General features: G+C 39.9%; 1 protein-coding gene across 28 annotated transcripts in view; it reads right to left on the bottom strand.

Moving 5' to 3' along the window:
* ARHGAP26 (Rho GTPase activating protein 26) overlaps window positions 1-17,849 on the bottom strand; it is a 458,375-nt gene that overhangs the window by 167,526 nt on the left and 273,000 nt on the right. For all 28 annotated transcript variants that reach the window (XR_008548285.2, XR_010157341.1, XR_010157342.1 and 25 more), the window contains 3 exons: window positions 6,788-6,875; window positions 5,229-5,287; window positions 3,580-3,685 (listed from right to left, as the gene is read on the bottom strand). Coding sequence is in view for 19 of the 28 variants with exons in the window: in XM_016953982.2 (XP_016809471.1) it covers window positions 3,580-3,685; window positions 5,229-5,287; window positions 6,788-6,875 (253 nt within the window). In the remaining 9 variants the exon portion in view is untranslated. The remainder of the gene's footprint in view (window positions 1-3,579; window positions 3,686-5,228; window positions 5,288-6,787; window positions 6,876-17,849) is intronic.

Here is a 17,849-nt window from a genome sequence, read left to right as displayed (position 1 = left end):
AGGAAATTACCATGAAATTAGTCTTTATTACTCATCTACTCTTATTTCCTCTGTGATTATAAGAGTGGGATACTTTTCTCGTGTCCTGCTCCACCTGATAAAAATAACAGAATTATACAATTGGAAGAGAAAGAAAACTGAGGCTCAAAGAGGTAGAAAAATTGGCACAAGGATCCACAGCTATCTGGGAATGATTTTTTTCTTGCAAAAGTAAATCATGCAAAACTAAATCATGCAAAAGTAAAAATGCCTTTTGCATGATTTTAAAACAAAAACATTTGTTGAAAACTCAACACAAAGTCAAATTGCAAAGACTTGGAAAGTCAAAACTGGATTTTTAAAAGCTAATTTAATCACGACAATAAAATCTCCCTTTTGAACTCACTGCTTTGAGCTTCTTCTTTCTAATTCTAATATTCGCCTACATCCCAATCCATATTCCTCTCAATATCATTTTTCTCTCTCCTAGAAAATCCTTGCATATGGCCCATTCTCTGGGCCAGTGGTTCTTAGATCACTGTTCACATAATAATTACCTGCAAAATAAATCAGAAATGCAGATTCCCAGGCAGCGAGCCTGACTGAGTAGACCCCCAGAGCCCAGAAATGTCAATGTAAACAAGCGCCCCGGGTTATTCTAACCATGCTTTGAGGCACATGACTCCAGACTGTATACTAGATTCCAAGATCCAAACAGAAAACATCTAATTATCATAGTAGATTTAAGCTGAAACTACAAAAATATGTGCATGGTTGCCTATAATTTTTATGTTCCCTCTGAGGTCTGAAACAAATCCAACATCTCTGTGATTTGGATGTACGCTGGTAATCATTTGCTTTAGAGGTTTGGAGTTTTTATCCTTCCCCCCACCCAATACTTTTTTTCCCCTCTGAATGAATTTTTAGCTGGGATTAAATATAAAATGCCTTAAATCTCCCTCTGTGGCTAAGGGAAATCAGTTTTGGAAAATGTTTCAAAAGAGTACTTTAAAAAATATACAATACAAAATGCTTGCCTTTGAACCAGAATTCTGAGATGCACAAGGCAAACTGTAAGTAATAAGAGAAGTAAACACCAGTTTTCCAGCAGAATCAGCCCTGAAACCAAAACTTAGGAAGGAAGCTGACCATTAAGTAAGTAGCCCAGAGGAACAATAGCTCAGGCATAGCCTAGGGTAAGTCTAAACCTGAGAAAACTGGAATTAGACAAACTTCTTGTCCCAAGTTAACTTTCCCTTACTGCTTGATTTTAAAATAAGGACAGTGCTGTAAATGAGAATATAAAGTTTAAGTGGAATCTTAGAACTCCTCTGGATGCCAAAGAATTTTTTCAGACCTAAATAAATACTCTTTACTGGATTCAACACTGCTCATTCATATCCTTCTCCACAGGGACATTTTAAATATAGAGGCTCGAGAGACAAGAACACAGCACGCAAAGAATTTGAGTCTGCTATAGTCTAATACTAGCTCTAACCAACTCACATTACAGCATGAGAGCTTGTCTACAGGTAGATTTCTTGATAATTAAATGATCAAAACATGCCATAAAACCACAGAAAAGCATTCTCAAGTTTCACAGATAAGACAATGCTCAAGAAATGCTATGAAGTAAACAACTCCAAAAATAAAATTGCCTTAAATTGGTTAGAAGTCCAAAAAAACAAAAATGTGTCAAGGTCACAACTGTGATTTGCAAATTCCAGTTTACAACTCTTAGGTTAGTAACAAGGATGGACTGAATGTAATGGGACTGCAGGGGGAAAGGGTGGGAAAAGGAGGAGAAAGTGAGTCATCCAACCAGGAGATGAACAAGTTCAACTGTTCAAGATCTACCTTAAGGGTTTGGTTTTGTTTTTTAAATCCTTTTTTCTTCTTCTTTAAAGAATCCTAACAATCCTAAAGGAAATTTAAAAGTAGGAAAAACGCAACACTGGCTCTGCTGGGTCACCCTTCACTTTTGGTCTCTCTCAGTTCAGTTAAGCTCTCCTTCCAATTGCACAGCTTGAAAAGGCCCATGGCTTTCAGATGGTCCCTAACCCTTCTCCAGCTGCTCTCTGCAGGCCTGAAGGCCTCTTTCAGACCCGATGGCCATGAAGCAGTCATGAGCATCCCCACACATACTAGGCTGGAGGGTGCACCTGGAACCTTCTATGTCTTGGTGTTTGTCCTTCAAGTGTGCAAAGTTTTGCAACTAAGATCTAAACCAGCTTCTCTGCTTAACAAACGCCTGACTCTAGGTTGTGTGGAACCGGTACTCAACTGTCATCTCAGAGCATCTGGAGTTACTTTTTAAAGCCCAGTTCCCATTATTTTAAACATGCTTCATCGGGATTCTTTGACACCTTTAGGGCATTCTCCAGTAAACTTGCATGTTATCTGCTATTCTTCCTAAGTACTCCTGAACAAGCAGCTCTGATATGGAAAGCCAAGAAAAAAAGTTGGTCAATAACGGAGCAACTGTGGCTTTGCCGAATTCCTTCCCAATAACACACAAGACACTCTTGGCTTCTTGATGGAAATGAGGAAATGGTGGAAATCTTCATGATATATATCACTCTTTTTCCCAAAGGCAATATCAAGTGCTTGACAGAAAGATGAAAACTAACCATTACAATCTCCCTCAGAAGAATATCAACTTATCCCCAAGAAATACCCCAATGGCATAGCAAAGTATGGACTATAAGGGCCAAATTTATAACACATCAGTTCAATAGAATGTGGGGTTTAATAATTTAGGTTAACTGTTATGCTCTCATTCTTTTCTTGCGCTCCAGTCTGCAATCAAGAATATACCATCAAAGTCAACGGAAGGTTAGAACACACACACAAGTAGTGATGAATGCAGCACGGGAAGTCAGCAATGCCATTTGTGAAAGGGTCAAGGAACAGTAAATACACAAATATTCAAAACCATTCCAAGAAAATCAGGTCCCTACTGAATGCTTTGATTATCTCAGACGACAAGTGAGTATTTGCCAAAAATAATTCCTTTATTCTTTATACTTCTTCAAAGGCTTTAATGCATGTAACTTCAAAAATCAATGATCCTTGTAGAAAAAGGGGAGTCTATTATCCATATTAGACAGATGGGGAAACTAAGGAATAGAAAGTTCAGCAGTTTGTTCAGGGCTGGTTAAGCAGCAGGTTAATAACAGAGTCAGCTCTAGAATCCAGTCCTCTTTACTAAAAACCCAAATTCTGTAAACCCACAACATATTTTTGTTTGTTCTTGATGAGCATAAGAACATATAATCCCACAAAATTCTGTGTGGTGACCTGGTATCATGGACAACACACTCCAATTTGCCCTTGATCACCATAGGTAAAATCCCCCTGAAAACTCTGCTTGGTGGCCTGGTTGCATGAGCACTTCCCCAGCATCCTCTGGGAAGGCCATCTGGCATTTGCTGCTGTTCTCCACTGCAATGAACATTTCACACATTTCTTTCCTAAGCCTCCAGCATACCTGATGCAATAGTGGGAGAGAGAAACAAAAGCAGAACTGAGACCAGCTTCACTGCTAAGATAAGAACTTTCAGGGGTAAGAAAAAGGCTAGTAATTGGTCTTAAACCTACTTTGCCAAGTGGTTCATGAGCAGCTGTAACATCTGCCGATTTTTCTCTGGGAGCCGATGAACAAGGCTGTGGATTTCAGAGACCCGAGACTCCTGGTTCTCCAGTTCTGCAAAGGAAGGAGGGAGGTAATATCTTATCAGTGTCACAGCTAAACAACTTTAAGGTTGAAAAATTAAGGGAAACCAAAGGATGAGCACTAACAGCCCAAGGATTTCTCAAAGATTTACAATCCTGTCTTGTGTGCATACTGCGTGGCCAGCATGACTAGATCTGGAAGTCCTTTTAATGGTGCTTTCTGGAACAGGGTTGCCAAAAAAATTGTCGTCAAAAAATCAAAGCCAAGATGATGATGTGATGAAATGGAGCCAGTCAACTGCACACCCAGAGCTGCTCCTGAGAACAAACTCAGGAGTAGCTGGCTCCCTAGAGGGAAGACTTCATTTCAAGGAAGTAAGGAACTTTATGCACTTGTAAAGTGATAAACAAATCTTACATGAACAACATTGCAAGGGTTTCAAATATCAAAATAACACCTTGAGACAGCATCAAAGATATCAAAGGAAATGTCCAGTATCCTCAAGTCACATATGACAACCAGCCTGCTAGAAAGAAATGGCAGATAAAATATTCAAGTCTTTCTGCCAACTTGTAACCTAAATCATGGCTTGTCACATTCTCTTGGTTGAACCAAGGTAAGTGGCTTTGTTACTCTGGCAAATAGACTGATGGTACTCATCACACCTATTTATAGAACTGATGTGAGGTTTAAGTAGAGAATGGTTGCTATGGGTTTGTAATTTCTCTAGAAAGAAATGACATAAACACCATCTTCGCTCCTGGCTTTCTCCTTCCTGTTTTAAGGGGACAACTATGAGTAGATAAGGACACCAGAACATTAGGTACTACTAAATTAGGCCAGTGGTAGCTACCAGAGTAAATGAATTCTAAAGGCTGAAAGGAACCCGGGAGAGACACAAGTTATCGACATAATAATACTGTGAAGATTCATGCTGGATTTAAATCTGATAGAGAATCTTTCTGCCCCTTTACAAGAGGCCTGACCCATGTAGCCAGAGATTCCAGTATACTTAGAGTAGCTTGCACCTAATCCCTATGTATTTTAATACCAGTAATATGACACCAGGGACCTGGATGATATAGTTGAAGAATGATCAGAAGCTGTAAATGGAAGACATAATGGAAAAGAGGACTGTGAAGTTATATAAATGGTGTCATATTCAGGGAAACATTTCCAATGCTCAATTTAGGTAATGTGCAATGTCTGATTCATTCTGCAAAATGCTACTCAAAGGCTGGAAAAAACCTAAGAAGTTAGAACTCCAATAATCAAAACTAGAAAGGCAAACTTGTTTTTCTCTATCCCTCCAACATCCTCCTCCCCTCAAAAAAAAAAAAAAAGACTTCTGAAGTTTCTGTCCTCTGCTGTAAATTCAATGTGGTAGAAAGGCCCTTAGCAATCCCTATTTGTTTCATTTTTATTCCGTGTTAGAATCTCATGAGTATGTTATGTGGCCAGTTTACGTGCAGAATATGAAGGGTTAGGTAATATTTATTTTGGGATACTGACTCTTCTTTGAAATAGAAAAATCTATTCTCTTCCCCTTAAAACTGAGACAAAAAAGACTTACTTGCTGCTTTGATGAAACTTCTTTGAAACTGGTACATCATGAGTGGTCCTGGAAGCATTCTGGAGGAAAAGGAGATAGGCTAGTCAGCTTAATAATAAGAATAATCATATTCTCTCTAAATAGCAGCCTAGAGACTGACAAACTGTATTACATTTCTCGAAGACAAAGATCACAGGGAAACAATAACAATGTAGTTTCCCTATTGCAAGCGTTCTGAGATTTCACCCAAAATGTTTATTCTCTCTCTTTCTTAAATGAATAGATACAACTATGTTTCATTGTCAACACTAAAATAGTGCTAATGCAAGAGTCTAACACAAACTAAGAGATTTCCTTTTCAGTCAGTGACTCATCTATCAACAACAGCATTTTAAGATGTGTCTGAGAAACAGGCAACTAACTACATATTTGCAAGTCTTGATCTTCCCAGCGGCTTGTTGTTAGAATCAATTCATCTAGAAACACTATAAAAGATTTTTGTAGGTGTTGTGGTGGTGAATTCACTATGGAGTATTCTCCAGAATGCTAGAACCCCTAACATTAGGTATGATATAAACAAATTTTACCTGCTGGGGTATGAGTATGTTTAACCATAAACTTGAGGGTTTTTTCCTGATAGTTCAAATAAGAAACTTCTCAATAGGACTATACATTATTCTTGGCTCAGATTTTATTCTCATTGGGTCCCTTAATTCGACTCCTAGTTTTAGTTAACACTTACATTATATCTTACTCTCGACTCTAATTACCCAATAGCCAATAAAATCTACATCAGCAATTCCTTTTCTGTGGCCTCCTTCCTTTGCTTTCCAGCCAATTGCATCTTCAAAAAATCTGCACAGAGACTTATGCTATTTCTGATGACCATTCCCCTCTCCTTTTAAGACTAGGTCCCACCTTTTTTGGTAAGAACTATGGTATTCCTGTCCTTCAAGTCCAGCATAAATATTTTGGTCTATTCATGAAACTAAGACGCAGGCAGCTGGTCAATAACCCAACCTTTAATAATGAAAGGAGGCATAGAGAGGGTACAGTAGTATCATATATAAATGATACAAGGAAAATAGTCTCTGCAGGGAAATAATATTGTCCAGTGTAAGGGAAGGAGTCAAAAAGGAGTTCCATTAAGTTCTCATTTTTAAGAACCATTGTCAGCAATGTACTCTGTGTAAAGTATGAAACTATCAAAATACATGAGGTATGTAATCATGCATTCTTAACAGAATGTGATTCATGATTCCTTGTGTTCTTAACAGATTATTCAGGGACTTCGGGGAAGACCCCATTTTAGGTTCTGTTCATGGCTAATTATCACAATACTTCTCATATAGAACAAAGTTTCCTAAATCACTCAGGGTGTCACTGCACAAAGGCAACCCATCAACTATGGATGATTTACGATTGGTTTGACCAGCTGAGCTAAACGCACCCACACAGAAGCTGTTTCCACATCTCAAACACCCACCCGACAGCTCTCCGGAGTCTGAAAATAAAACTGCTTTCTTCCTGATTGCATGATAACTAGCTGGCACTCTGCCTTGCAAATGGAAAGTCCCTACCTTAGGTAGGTCTTCAGAGCACTAGTGATGGTCTTTATCTCCCATTCAGCACAGATATCTGTTTCTGTCTCAGAAGCAGTCTTGGGGTCTAAAATGAAGAAAAGACAATACATAAAGCACAGCATAAAATGGAACTAATAAATAAGCACACATAAAGGCATCCAATCTTGCTAGTAACTAGAGAAATGCAAAGTAAAACAAAAATGACAAGTATTTTTTTTACCTATTAAATTAGGAAAATATCTAAAAATTCCAATATCTCTTGCTGGCAAGAATGCAGTGAAACTGATCCTCTCCTATCCTGCTGGCAGCAGGAGAGACAAATACAAGAGTTTTGAGAAGCAATTTGGTAATATGTATCAAAGTCTTAAAAACGTTTATACCCTTTGAACCAGTAATCTCATTTCTCACAGTCTATCCTCAGAAAATAAGATAAGGCACGAGAAAAGTTACAGACCCCAGAAATGTTCAGCACACACTCTTCTTTGCAAAAGCAGAAAAAACAACAAAAAAGGAGACAACCTAAATGTCCAACGATAGAAGAATGATTAAGTGAATTACCGTATGTCTACCTGATGGAATATTACCTTGCCGATTTATATGACAACGATGACTGTAAAGCAACATGGAAAATGCCTGCATTATATAATGTCAAATAAAAAAAAACAAGATATGTTTATGAGAAACTTTTTCTATGAACTTTTTATATGAACTAGGCTGAAAGGAAATACTCTAAATTAGTGGTTGGGTTAAAGTGGTGGACTGTGGTATGATTTTATTCCATTACTTTTGTATTTTTAAAAAAATTGCTTTAAGCTCAAATGTGCAATGAGAACCACCATATCAGCTCTGACAATTTCTTTTGTCTCTTCTTGCATGGACTTTTAAACAAATCAGTATATTTTAAACAAGCATGTATGATAAAAGAACAGGAGAGATAATTCTTATAATCTTCCTGAGTAGCACACAAGGAGGTGAGAAGAAGAGGCAGAGGTTGGGGAGTGTAATGGCTTCACAGATCCCCATCCTGTCCCTGGTGAGGCAGGCCAGGTCATACACATACTGGTGGGAGGGTCACAGAGTCTTTTTCAGTGCACAGGAGGGAGAATCCAGCTCCCTCATACTGGCTAAAGACTAGTTCTTTGCCACCAGCTCCCAGTCCTTTTTTTTTCTGCATAGCACCTCATTTTGAGTAGGAGAGCAACTCTTTTCTTACTTTTTCCAGGGGTGGAGAATGAGATTCAGGACAGACTGGCCAAAAGTATATCAACTCTCTGGACTCAATGCCCGGATGATGGATGGCCCAAGACCTAAGCCTGCCCAATCAGAGTAACTCTCCAGGACTCACGAACAGATATTTGCTGTTTGCTGGGCTTGCACTAGGAGGTTATGTAACTGCCAGGTGCCACCACACAGAGCCTGAAAGTCCGACAACCCAGAGACAAGATAAGCAGAAATGGTGGATCCTGAACCCTTGTATTTGCCTCTCCTTCTTATCATATGAGCCAGTAAATTCCTTTTTCCCCTTAAGCCAGGTGAGGTCAGGTTTTCCGTCTTTTTACAATGCAAAGAGATCTAAATGATGCACCAGGTAAAGGGAGGCAGCCACCAGACTGCGTCTTGCTGAAGAGTCTCCAAGAATAATTCTAGGACATCAATGAAGAAAGCTGTTCCTCCTGCAGGGCCAACAGCCTTTCAGCTGGAAAAAAATAAGTCACAGGTGGGCAGAAGACATTTTCTATTTCCTGGGAAAGAAACCACTTTCATCCAAATAGAAAGAGGCCAAATACTCAAGAATGGCTTCAGGATTTAGCCTATCATCACCAGGTAGGGGCACAAATCCAGCTGGTATCTACTGCTCTCCGTGTGTTCTCCTGACACATACTGGGTTATGAGAGAGGAAAGGGTCCCCAGCTCAGAAACATGTGGCTCTCAAAGGCACAGTACCTGTATGATGTTTGCAGGTGACACTGAGCAATAAAATGAAGTCTTTCTTGTCACATGAAACAAACAAGGAAGAACCTAAAGAGCACAATTTTTTTTTCTTTTTTTTTTCAGACAGAGTCTCACTCTGTCACCAGGCTGGAGTGCAGTGGCGCAGTCTTGGCTCACTGCAACCTCCACCTCCTGGGTTCAAGCGATTCTCCTGCCTCAGCCTCCCAAGTAGCTGGGATTACAGGCATGCGCCACCATGCCCAGCTAATTTTTGTATTTTTAGTAGAAATGGGGTTTCACCATATTGGCCAGGCTGGTCTTGAACTCCTGACCTCGAGATCCGCCCGCCTCGGCCTCCTAAAGTGCTGGGATTACAGGCATGAGCCACCGCGCCTGGCCCAAGAGCATAATTTTATTTCTGGGGCCACAGAACAGTAAATTCCATAGAGTTCTATCACAGCAAATTTCTGAAAAGTTCACAAAATGTGATTTTCCCAGTATCCAAAATGTCTGCCACTTTAATTTGTGTCTTTGTCATCTTGCACTCCCTGAATGGCTTTTTCCTGCAGAAGAGTATGTATCAAAAACCTCTGCTTTGCATGACCTCTTTCCCTCCCCATCCTAAGACACATGGAGAGCTGCCATCCTGCATGGTTCCTGGATGTGAGACAAATGTTACTGTACATTTTTCTAAAGAAGAAACCAACTTCTACCCAAGAAGAGTGAACATGAAACTGAACAAGCAGCAGTTGGCAAGTCTGGGAGTTGTGAACTGTTCCATGAACCACATTTAGCAAACTAATGATTAGCTTCCACTTATTCGGGCTCTGTAACCATAGGAATATTGCGTAACATTAGAGAGGAGAGTCAAATTACAGCCCGGCTAAAGGGCTTTTTATAGCACTGATGAGGCAAGGCTCATAACTTGAGCACATCCATTTTAATTCATTTAAAATCCAAACTAAGTTGAATACAGCCTCCCAAGCTACACCATTTTCAGAAAGTGCTGCTGATTTCCACACCTCCCTCCTGATGCTCCCCTCACTTACAGAAGCTTCCCGATGGCATCTGAATATGCCACAGAGACGTCATTTACACTCTTCTTTAGAACTCAGTACACTTCTCTCCACCATGTCCCTTGACCACTGCTGCTTAGTAAAACAGATCTAAACTAGAGGAGCAATCCAATGTACAAAAGGCATCATGTGGGGAAAGCAGAATGAATGTTATTTCCTCCTGAACCTACTATCACATGAATTCAGAAAATCAGAAGACACAGACTGGAAGCAGTGGTTATAAGGGGAGAACGTCTTAGAAATGTCACACTTGGATCAGTCCCAAGGGCCATCTAGTCTATTACTGTGTTGCAGACAAAATGAAGGATATTTTGGAGGAAATTATTAGGAAAGTTACCTATGTTACTCTTGAATTTCCTAATAACACATTATAGTGTATGCAAATTAATCTTTTTCTCTCTTTAAGTGAGAAAGTAATACACGCACATGTTAAGAATTCAAAGAAAAAAAAACCAGATATACATGAAAAGGTAGAGGCAACTGCTAATGCCAGCTTTTTATGTGCATTTCCTATCTCTAACAGTCCCTTCTGTTTTGAGATCCAAAAGCTCTTACTGGCTCAAGACCCAGTCTTAGGAGAGCCTGCCTGAAGCATCCCAACAGGCAAAGGTGATGGTGGCTGGAGCAGAGGAGGAGGTGAGCTTCCATCTGTGTGTTTCTTCTCTGGGGACTCAGGATTGTGATTAGTAGCCGTATTGCTAGCTCCCAGAATGATCAATCCTCTATCCAAGTAGTCTATCATCTTCTGGTCCTGTCATCTTTTGTCTGCTACCCTTCACTGGTAGACAAAATTGGACATTTGCTCTTCTCATGGTTCCCCTACTCCAGTAGGCTACAGTCTTCAAAGTCTGGGCTGTTTCCACTTAATCCTATGTAAGCCTTTAGGTCTTAGAAATCATCATAAAGCATTTTGATTTCTTCAGAAAGAAGTCATTGATTGCTTTTATTTATGCCACTCTGTGAAAAGGTATGGGAAATAAGGGGCATAGAAAAAAGAAATGCAGACATTCAAGGTCCCAGAGTAAGGAAGGATAGTTCATGGCTGGATCGGCGGTAAGTGGGTGAAGCATGCTACTATAATTCCGTGCTTTACAGTACTGCTCTATAATACCTTCATTGTGTTCTCTGTTTTACTAAGTTTGCTTTAAATGTGGTTTAAAAAAAAAAAAGAAGAAGAAGAACAAAAAAGGTTACAGGACGAGAAAAACAGTGATGCTGAATTTGCAGTCCTTTATCATCATGGTAAAAACACACAAAAAAGGGACACAAATTTTTAACATCACAGAAAATTAGGCTCTCAGTCAACATTCTCCTGCCACCAGGATATCCACTAGGCAAAGCTTAGATGAAGGCCTGAGGAAAATCCAGCTGGGGAAACAATGTGATAGGTGGTGGCCCTCTGCCCACCAAAAACATAGCCCAAGCCACCCAGGGGTGTGGGGGAAAGGCCATGCTGCAACCCCCCAACCCCACTCCAGCAAACACACTTTTGGGGGCTACTTTCTGGGGCACCCAGAGCTGTCATGAGATTATAATCCAGGCAATGAAATCAGACTACGGAGCAGAAGTGGAGGGGGGTCCTCTTATATCAAGGCAAGTGAATCAGAAGGAGAGCCGTAGAAGAAACATGAGAGTCACGAGGGAAGAACCACAGCATGCTTCAGATTATCCAGGAGTAAATCCGGCTTCTCCCAGGACCATGACCAAATACCAAAACCAGGAAAAATCAATGCAGGCTTATAGGTTCACTAAAGGAAAGCTTTAAGAATACCAGAAAGTTGGCTCAAATTATGTACAATAGCCCTCCAATCATCAGGTAAGATAATGATTCTAACAGGAATCAGGAAAATAGCAGAACAAGGAGAATCTATCCACAGTGAGCTTAAAAGCAAAGGTTTGATTAAACAGAAGATAAAAAATCCTATAAAATATTTGTTGGCAAAAAATACAGAGACCAAAGCACTCTGAAAAATAATTCAGAAAACACCAGCTCTGTCATATAAGTAAAATCCTAAAAATATGGATGCCAGGAACTAAGACAACAAAATAAAACAAGTAGCAGACTGAAATAATAAAGATTATACCTGAAAAGTAGAAATAAAAGGAGTTAAATAAGTAAAGATAATAAAGACATTGGAAAATCCATTACAAAAAGTTAAAATCTGCATTATAAACAGCAAAATAATAATCACAATCAACCCAACAATTTTAAATGAGTAATACTGAGATGGAGGACAAGTTTGAGAATTTTTGATAGAATATAAAGAATCAGGAGAAAAATTAAGCATTAAAAAGGTGAAAAATGTTGGTGTGTTTAAAAGATTGAGAATTGCAGAAAAACATACAGTAAAGAGATTTGTTTGTCTTTAGAAAAATATGTATAAAAACTCCTTCAGTGGCCCCCAATATGTATAAAAGAATGATTACATGGTGATATATAAAAGTAGTGGAAAGGGGTAAGATGACTCATTATATGGATACTGGTCAAGTGGATAAGTATTAGAGGAAAAAGAAGAGTTTCCACTTTGCATGACAGATTTTAAGGAAAATTAAGGTTTTTGTCATTCTAGATTGGGTAAGGTTTTTTTTTTTTTTTCTCTTTTGAGACGGAGTCTCATTCTGTTACCCAGGCTGGAGTGCAATGGCACGACTCAGCTCACTGCAACCTCCACCTCCCACGTTCAAGCGATTCTCCTGCCTCAGCCTCCTGAGTAGCTGGGACTACAGATGTGCACCACCACGCCTGGCTAATTTTTGTATTTTTAGTAGAGATGGGGTTTCACCATGTTGGCCAAGCTGGTCTCGAACTCCTGACCTTGTGATCCGCCCTCCTCGGCCTCCCAAAGTGCTGGGATTACAGGTGTGAGCCACTGCACCTGGCCTGGGGAAGGTCTTCTATGGCATAATTCGTTTAGAAAAAAGATAACAGACTGGACATCATAAAAATTTAAAATAGGCCAGTCACGGTGGCTCACACCTGTAATTCCAGCACTTTGGGAGGCCAAGGTGGGCAGATTCCTTGAGCTTAAGAGTTTGAGACCAGCCTGGGCAACATGATGAAACCCCATCTCTACTAAAAATACAAAAAATAGCTGGGCATGGTGGTGCACACCTGTAGTCCCAACTACTCAGGTAGCGGAGGCACAAAAATCGCTTGAACCTAGGAGGTGGAGGTTGCAGTGAGCCAATATAATGCCACTGCATTCCAGCGTGGGTGAAAGAGTGAGACCCCATCTCAATAAAATAGTCATAAGACAACAAAAACAAATGCACCATAAAGTTTAAGACAAATAATAATCTTACAAAACATATTGAAAATATAGTCTATAGATCTAAAAAGGTCTTGTAATCAAAAGAGGAACACACTGCCAGGTGCGGTGGCTCACGCCTTATAATCCCAGCACTTTGGGAGGCCAAGGTGGGTGGATCACTTGAGGTCAGGAGTCCAAGACTAGCCTGGCCAACATGGTGAAACCCTGACTCTACTAAAAAGATACAAAAGTTAGCCTGGTGTGGGGGCATGCACCTATAATACCAGCTACTCAGGAGGCTGAAGCATGAGAATCACTGGAATCTGGGAGGTAGGAGGTTCCTACCTCACTGCAACACTTAGCCACTGCAGTGAGCCAACACTTAGCCACTGCACTCCAGCCTGGGCAACAGAGCGGAATAATAATAATAATAAAAACAAAACAAAAAGAATTTTTTTCAGAAAAAGAAGAACATACCAATAGAAAAATAGGCTAAGAATACAAATAGGCAATTCAACAAAAGTAGTATAAATCAGCAATAAATATGTAAACAGTCTAACCTCACCCAAAATTACAGAAATGCAAAATTAAATTTAAAAAGATACATTTAAAAATGTTAATAATTTATATGCAAAACAGTAATACACAGCATGGCAAAGATGTGGGGTGTAGCATAGTCTCCCTCAGACTTTGCTAACTACACACTTGGGAATATCATTTAAGAGCCTTGAAAACATGTACATACCTTGACCCAGCAATTCAACATCTTAAAATAAGTCCTGAGGAAATAATTAGAGATGCATATAAAAATTATAACAGCTAACATTTTATATTTAACATGTGAAGGCTCTGGACTCAGCAACCCACAGGCATCTTTTCATTCCATCCTCACATTACTATGGAGGCAGGAGCCATTATTACAGATGCAGAAATAGATGACTAGACCAGTGTGAATCATTTGTCTAAGTCAAAGAAATAAGCGGTGGAACTGTAACTTGTCTAATCTCAAAATGCATGCTCTTAGTCTCTGCTGCCTCAATGGGGATGTTTACCCTCTGTCCTGCCTCTATGGGGATGTTTACCTGAGTGCTTTCTAGAATGATGAAGAATTGCAATTAGCCCATGTATCCAAGAACAGGGGACTGATTAAAAAGTTATAGAGCATCTGTGCAATATGTGCCTGAGAAAATCACACTCTAGAAGAACTTGAATGACATGTGACAATAGACACTCTATAGTGTTACATGAATAAAACCTGTAATATCTGCACAGTGAGTTTAATTTTGTAAACATACTGTTTTAGTATACTATACTATACTAAATTTAACAGGTAATAATATAACATTTTGATGTCATATGACAAAACAGTTAATAAAGGTTAACTCTAGTATATAGAACTGTTATTTTCTTCTACTTTTTGTATTCCTCTAAATTTTCACAATGACCACTCATAACTTTTCATCAGGAAAAAATTTATTTAAAATATGTACAGAGAGACAGGAAGAGAGATAGACATACACTGAACAAGTATATAGCTGATTTATATATTAAATAGTATAGATAAAAAAGTTGGGCTAAAATTTGGAAAGATTTATCTTTACTTAATATTCAGGGGGGAAAACCCCCAGACACACAGAAGGCATTCTATTTCTAGGAATCTGCAAGTCTTTGAGAGTCCTTTTCACTCTCTAAAGACTAATGACTTCTGTTGCTAGGAGGAAGGGATCAAGGGTAGCTCTTGGTAGGACACTAGTACAAAGCCACACTGCACTTGCTATGAGGAATTTTAGCAAGCTTTCTTAAGGAATCCTGATCAGTACAAAGAAGACATTCTCAAAGCACTGGCTCTCATATTCCTCTTCCAACCCAAAGTCCTCCAATGTATTAAGAGTACAAAAAAATAAACTCGAAGTAATTCAAAAAAAGTCTCTGGTTTTGCTTAATTCTCAGCCTTTTTTTTTGAGACTGAGTCTTGCTCTGTCATTCAGGCTGGAGTTCAGTGGTGTGATCTTGGCTCACTGCAACCTCCGCTTCCTGGGTTCAAGGGATTCTCCTGCCTCAGCCTCCTGAGTAGCAGGGCTATAGGTGCACACCACCACACCCGGCTAATTTTTGTATTTTTTATTTTTGGGGATGGAGTTTCGTTCTTGTTGCCCAGGCTGGAGTGCAATGGCGCAGTCCTGGCTCACTGCAACCTCCGCCTCCCAGGTTCAAGCAGTTCTCCTGCCTCAGCCTCCCGAGTAGCTGGGATTACAGGTGTGCACCACCACACCTGACTAATTTTTTTGTATTTTTAGTAGAGAAAGGGTTTCACTATTTGGCGAGACTGGTCTCGAACTCCTGACTTCAGGTGATCGCTCACCTTGACCTCCCAAAGTGCTGGGATTACAGGTGTGAGCCACCACACCCAGCCTAATTTTTGTATTTTCAGTAGAGATGGGGTTTCACCATGTTAGCCTGGCTGCTCTCGACCTCCTGACCTCAGGTGATCCACCTGCCTCGGCCTCCCAAAGGGCTGGGATTATAGGCGTGAGCCACCGCGCCTGACCAGCCATATTTTCAATAACCAAAACATACTACCCCACTTTTGAGAGCCTTGGACAGATAAACCAAATCGTACACAGTACCTGGCACATAATAAGCATCCAATGAATGTATAATAAAGAAATAGTTAATGAAAGATTCACTCGGCCCAGCCATCTCAGGGGAAGGTTTTGGAGCACAGGTGCCATGTTTATTTTATACTCTTGGCTAGCCCAGACACTACCAGTACCAAGAATTGATGAAGTTGTGGGCATGTTCACAAAAGAGAAGATGAAGCTCCCCCTTCAGGTCTAGAGCCCTGGTGATTCCGTAATTGAGAGATTCAAACTTATTTAACTCGTAGGGAGAATCATGGGTATCATTCTCAACTTTCAATTAGATGTTACACTGTGGTCATCTTGCAGCTCTGGTTGGATCTCAGATTAGATTCCAGTCTATCTGTAATGTCCTCCTGGCAGAGGCAGCTGCCCTCGTGACTTTCAGCTGCTAGTTATTACTTTTTCATGACATTTCTCAAATGTTCATGATTATTTTCTCTATCCCCAGGAAAATCAAGGAAGAGAACAAGACAAATATCTTGTGTGAAGGCCACTAAGAAAAGTGATAAAAACAAGATCCTTTCATAACCACTCTTTTGCTTAACACAACTGAGCTAAAGTGCTTCTTTTTTAGATTAGCAAAGCAGTCTAAAATGTCATATTTCTTTTCATTAGTGTCATCTTACATAATAATCTGTCATCTTTGAAATCTCTCTGCCCCTTCTGTTCCCCCATATCAAGTTGGTTAAAAGTCCTGTTGATTCTCTCTGTATACTCACTATGAGTGTGTCCTTTTTTCCTGACTTCAGAGCACCTATTTAGTTCAGTCTTTGATAGGGTTTGCCTTGCCTAATCTATTACAACCAACTTCCTCCTCCATGTCTTTCCATAATCAAACACATGCTCCAAATTGTAGCCAACATTATGCTCCTAATGCTAGAATCTGATATTGTTACATCTGTATTAGATATACTTTTTTTAAGAAGCTAACAGCAGCCATTATTTCAGGAAAGCACTTCTCCATCTTCCTATCAATAATCCTGCTCAGTCCACTGGGTTTCAGGGACTAACCCCGTCCCCACCCCAACCGTCCACCCCATCCCCCACATCCCCCAACATACGCACAGGATCCAGGCCATCTGCCGTGGGCCATGTGACTGGTCTGAGATTGAGAAACGAATCATGTGAATGGCCCCATACTGACCAAGCAAAGTCCTTGCTGGAGCCTTCTGCCAACATGGTCAAGAAAGGCACTTTCTTCTCAGTGACCACAGGCTCCAAAGACTGCAGAGGCTGAACCTGTCTGGGACACTCCCACAGAGAACAAAGCCACACCAAGCCCAGAAGAGGTCAGAGAACATGAGAAGCCAGAAGAAGGAAGGGGCAAAGGATCTAGCAAAAGTAAAGACATCATTGGCATCCTTGACTCTGCCATGCTTCTGTCTTGGATTTACCAGTTATGTGGGCAAATAGATGCTTTTTTTTTTCCTTGTAAACTATTCTGAATTGTCTTCTTGACACTTTTGTGTGCAAAAGCATCATAATGGATATAATCCCACTATTGAGAACTTTTAATAGTTTCTTACTTCCTATAGAAAAAACCCCAAACACCTTGGCTCAGTATTCAAGTTCCTCAACAAAAAAGACCACCTTAGCTATTCAGCTTTAAAACTCTCCTGTCCCAGCCTCAAGTTAAGTCTTTCAGAAATATTAAAATAATAATCATAGAATCAATACCCTTTGCTGTAGCCACCATAGACCCTTTGTTCAGAATACTTCATGAATTGGAATTATTCTTCTACTCTCTCCTTCACTACACTACTCAATCTTCTAGACCCAGCACAGATTAAGCATGAATATCATACTTTACATTACAGCTTTCATATACACACATATTTCACCCTATCAGGACTCCTTACAGAAAAGGAACAGCTCTTTCTAAAATTTAATCTCTAGCACCTGACATCTGTTCTAAGCAGCAGACACCCCACAAATGTTTGCAGCTCTGGTCAGAAATGAAAAACTAAGGATTGACACCTATTAGACTCTTAATTCTTCCTTATATTAGAATTTCTCAAAAATTGACCCTATCACCATACAACCCAGCAATTTGCACACTCGGACATTTATCCCAGAGGAACAAATATATGCTCACACAGAAACTATATATGAAAATTTATAGAAGCTTTATCATAATTGCCCCAAACTGGAAACAACT

Source organism: Pan troglodytes, chromosome 4 (genome assembly GCF_028858775.2).
Source record: "Pan troglodytes isolate AG18354 chromosome 4, NHGRI_mPanTro3-v2.0_pri, whole genome shotgun sequence".
Lineage (NCBI taxonomy): Eukaryota > Metazoa > Chordata > Mammalia > Primates > Hominidae > Pan > Pan troglodytes.
Note: the sequence above shows the minus strand (reverse complement) of the source record. Positions and strands in the feature narration are given on the sequence as shown.